Source organism: Sphaeroforma arctica, assembly GCF_001186125.1.
Source record: "Sphaeroforma arctica JP610 unplaced genomic scaffold supercont1.13627, whole genome shotgun sequence".
Taxonomy (NCBI): Eukaryota; class Ichthyosporea; order Ichthyophonida; genus Sphaeroforma; species Sphaeroforma arctica.
In genome coordinates, this window is record NW_014026931.1 from 1 (window position 1) to 641 (window position 641).

General features: G+C 42.7%; 1 protein-coding gene across 1 annotated transcript; it reads right to left on the reverse strand.

Moving 5' to 3' along the window:
* Positions 1–98: 98 nt before the first annotated feature.
* SARC_18082 (hypothetical protein) lies at positions 99–254 on the reverse strand (the record flags this gene model as incomplete). Its single annotated transcript, XM_014287834.1, has 1 exon — positions 99–254. A coding segment is annotated over one exon (156 nt), but the record flags the coding sequence as incomplete, so codon positions are not given.
* Positions 255–641: the final 387 nt, after the last annotated feature.

The window sequence follows — 641 nt, forward strand, 5'->3', positions numbered from 1 at the left end:
AAATAAGTATACACACACACACACACACACACACACACACACACACATATATATATATACTTATTAGTAACGTGTGTTTGTGTGTAGTCCGAATGCTCTCACCTGGAATTCTTCTGTTCCAGCCGCATGCATGTGCAGGCGAACAACTGACCGGGGAGTAAGCTGTCCCACACCTGTGGATTGGATAGGCTGAATAGCTGAATAGAAACGGTCCTGTCTGGTTCCTTCGGGTGCCTGAGCTGAAGCCACCGATGCTGTATGTTTGTGACAAAGATCGATACATGGGTTTAAGGATAGGGTTCTCAGGTGTAGGATACGCGCAGACTAACTGTCGTATATTCTCGTTTCTATGGGTACAGTATTCGAATCCGCAAATCAAAAAACACACAAAACTTGTGCGATCGCTTTATTGAGCTGGCGAGTACAATATCCACGAGACCTCACAATTCATCAAGTACAATCAAGTACAATAAGTAGAGATAGGCAACAGGCCCACAGAACTGTGATAATGTTCTCGCGTAATGCTATCAGCCATTGCCTATTGAGGGAACAACCGCTGATAGGAACAAGCAGACTGCCAGCGTATAGGGGCAAATCTATAGCATGAATTAATATATATACGATATATTTATATTTATATA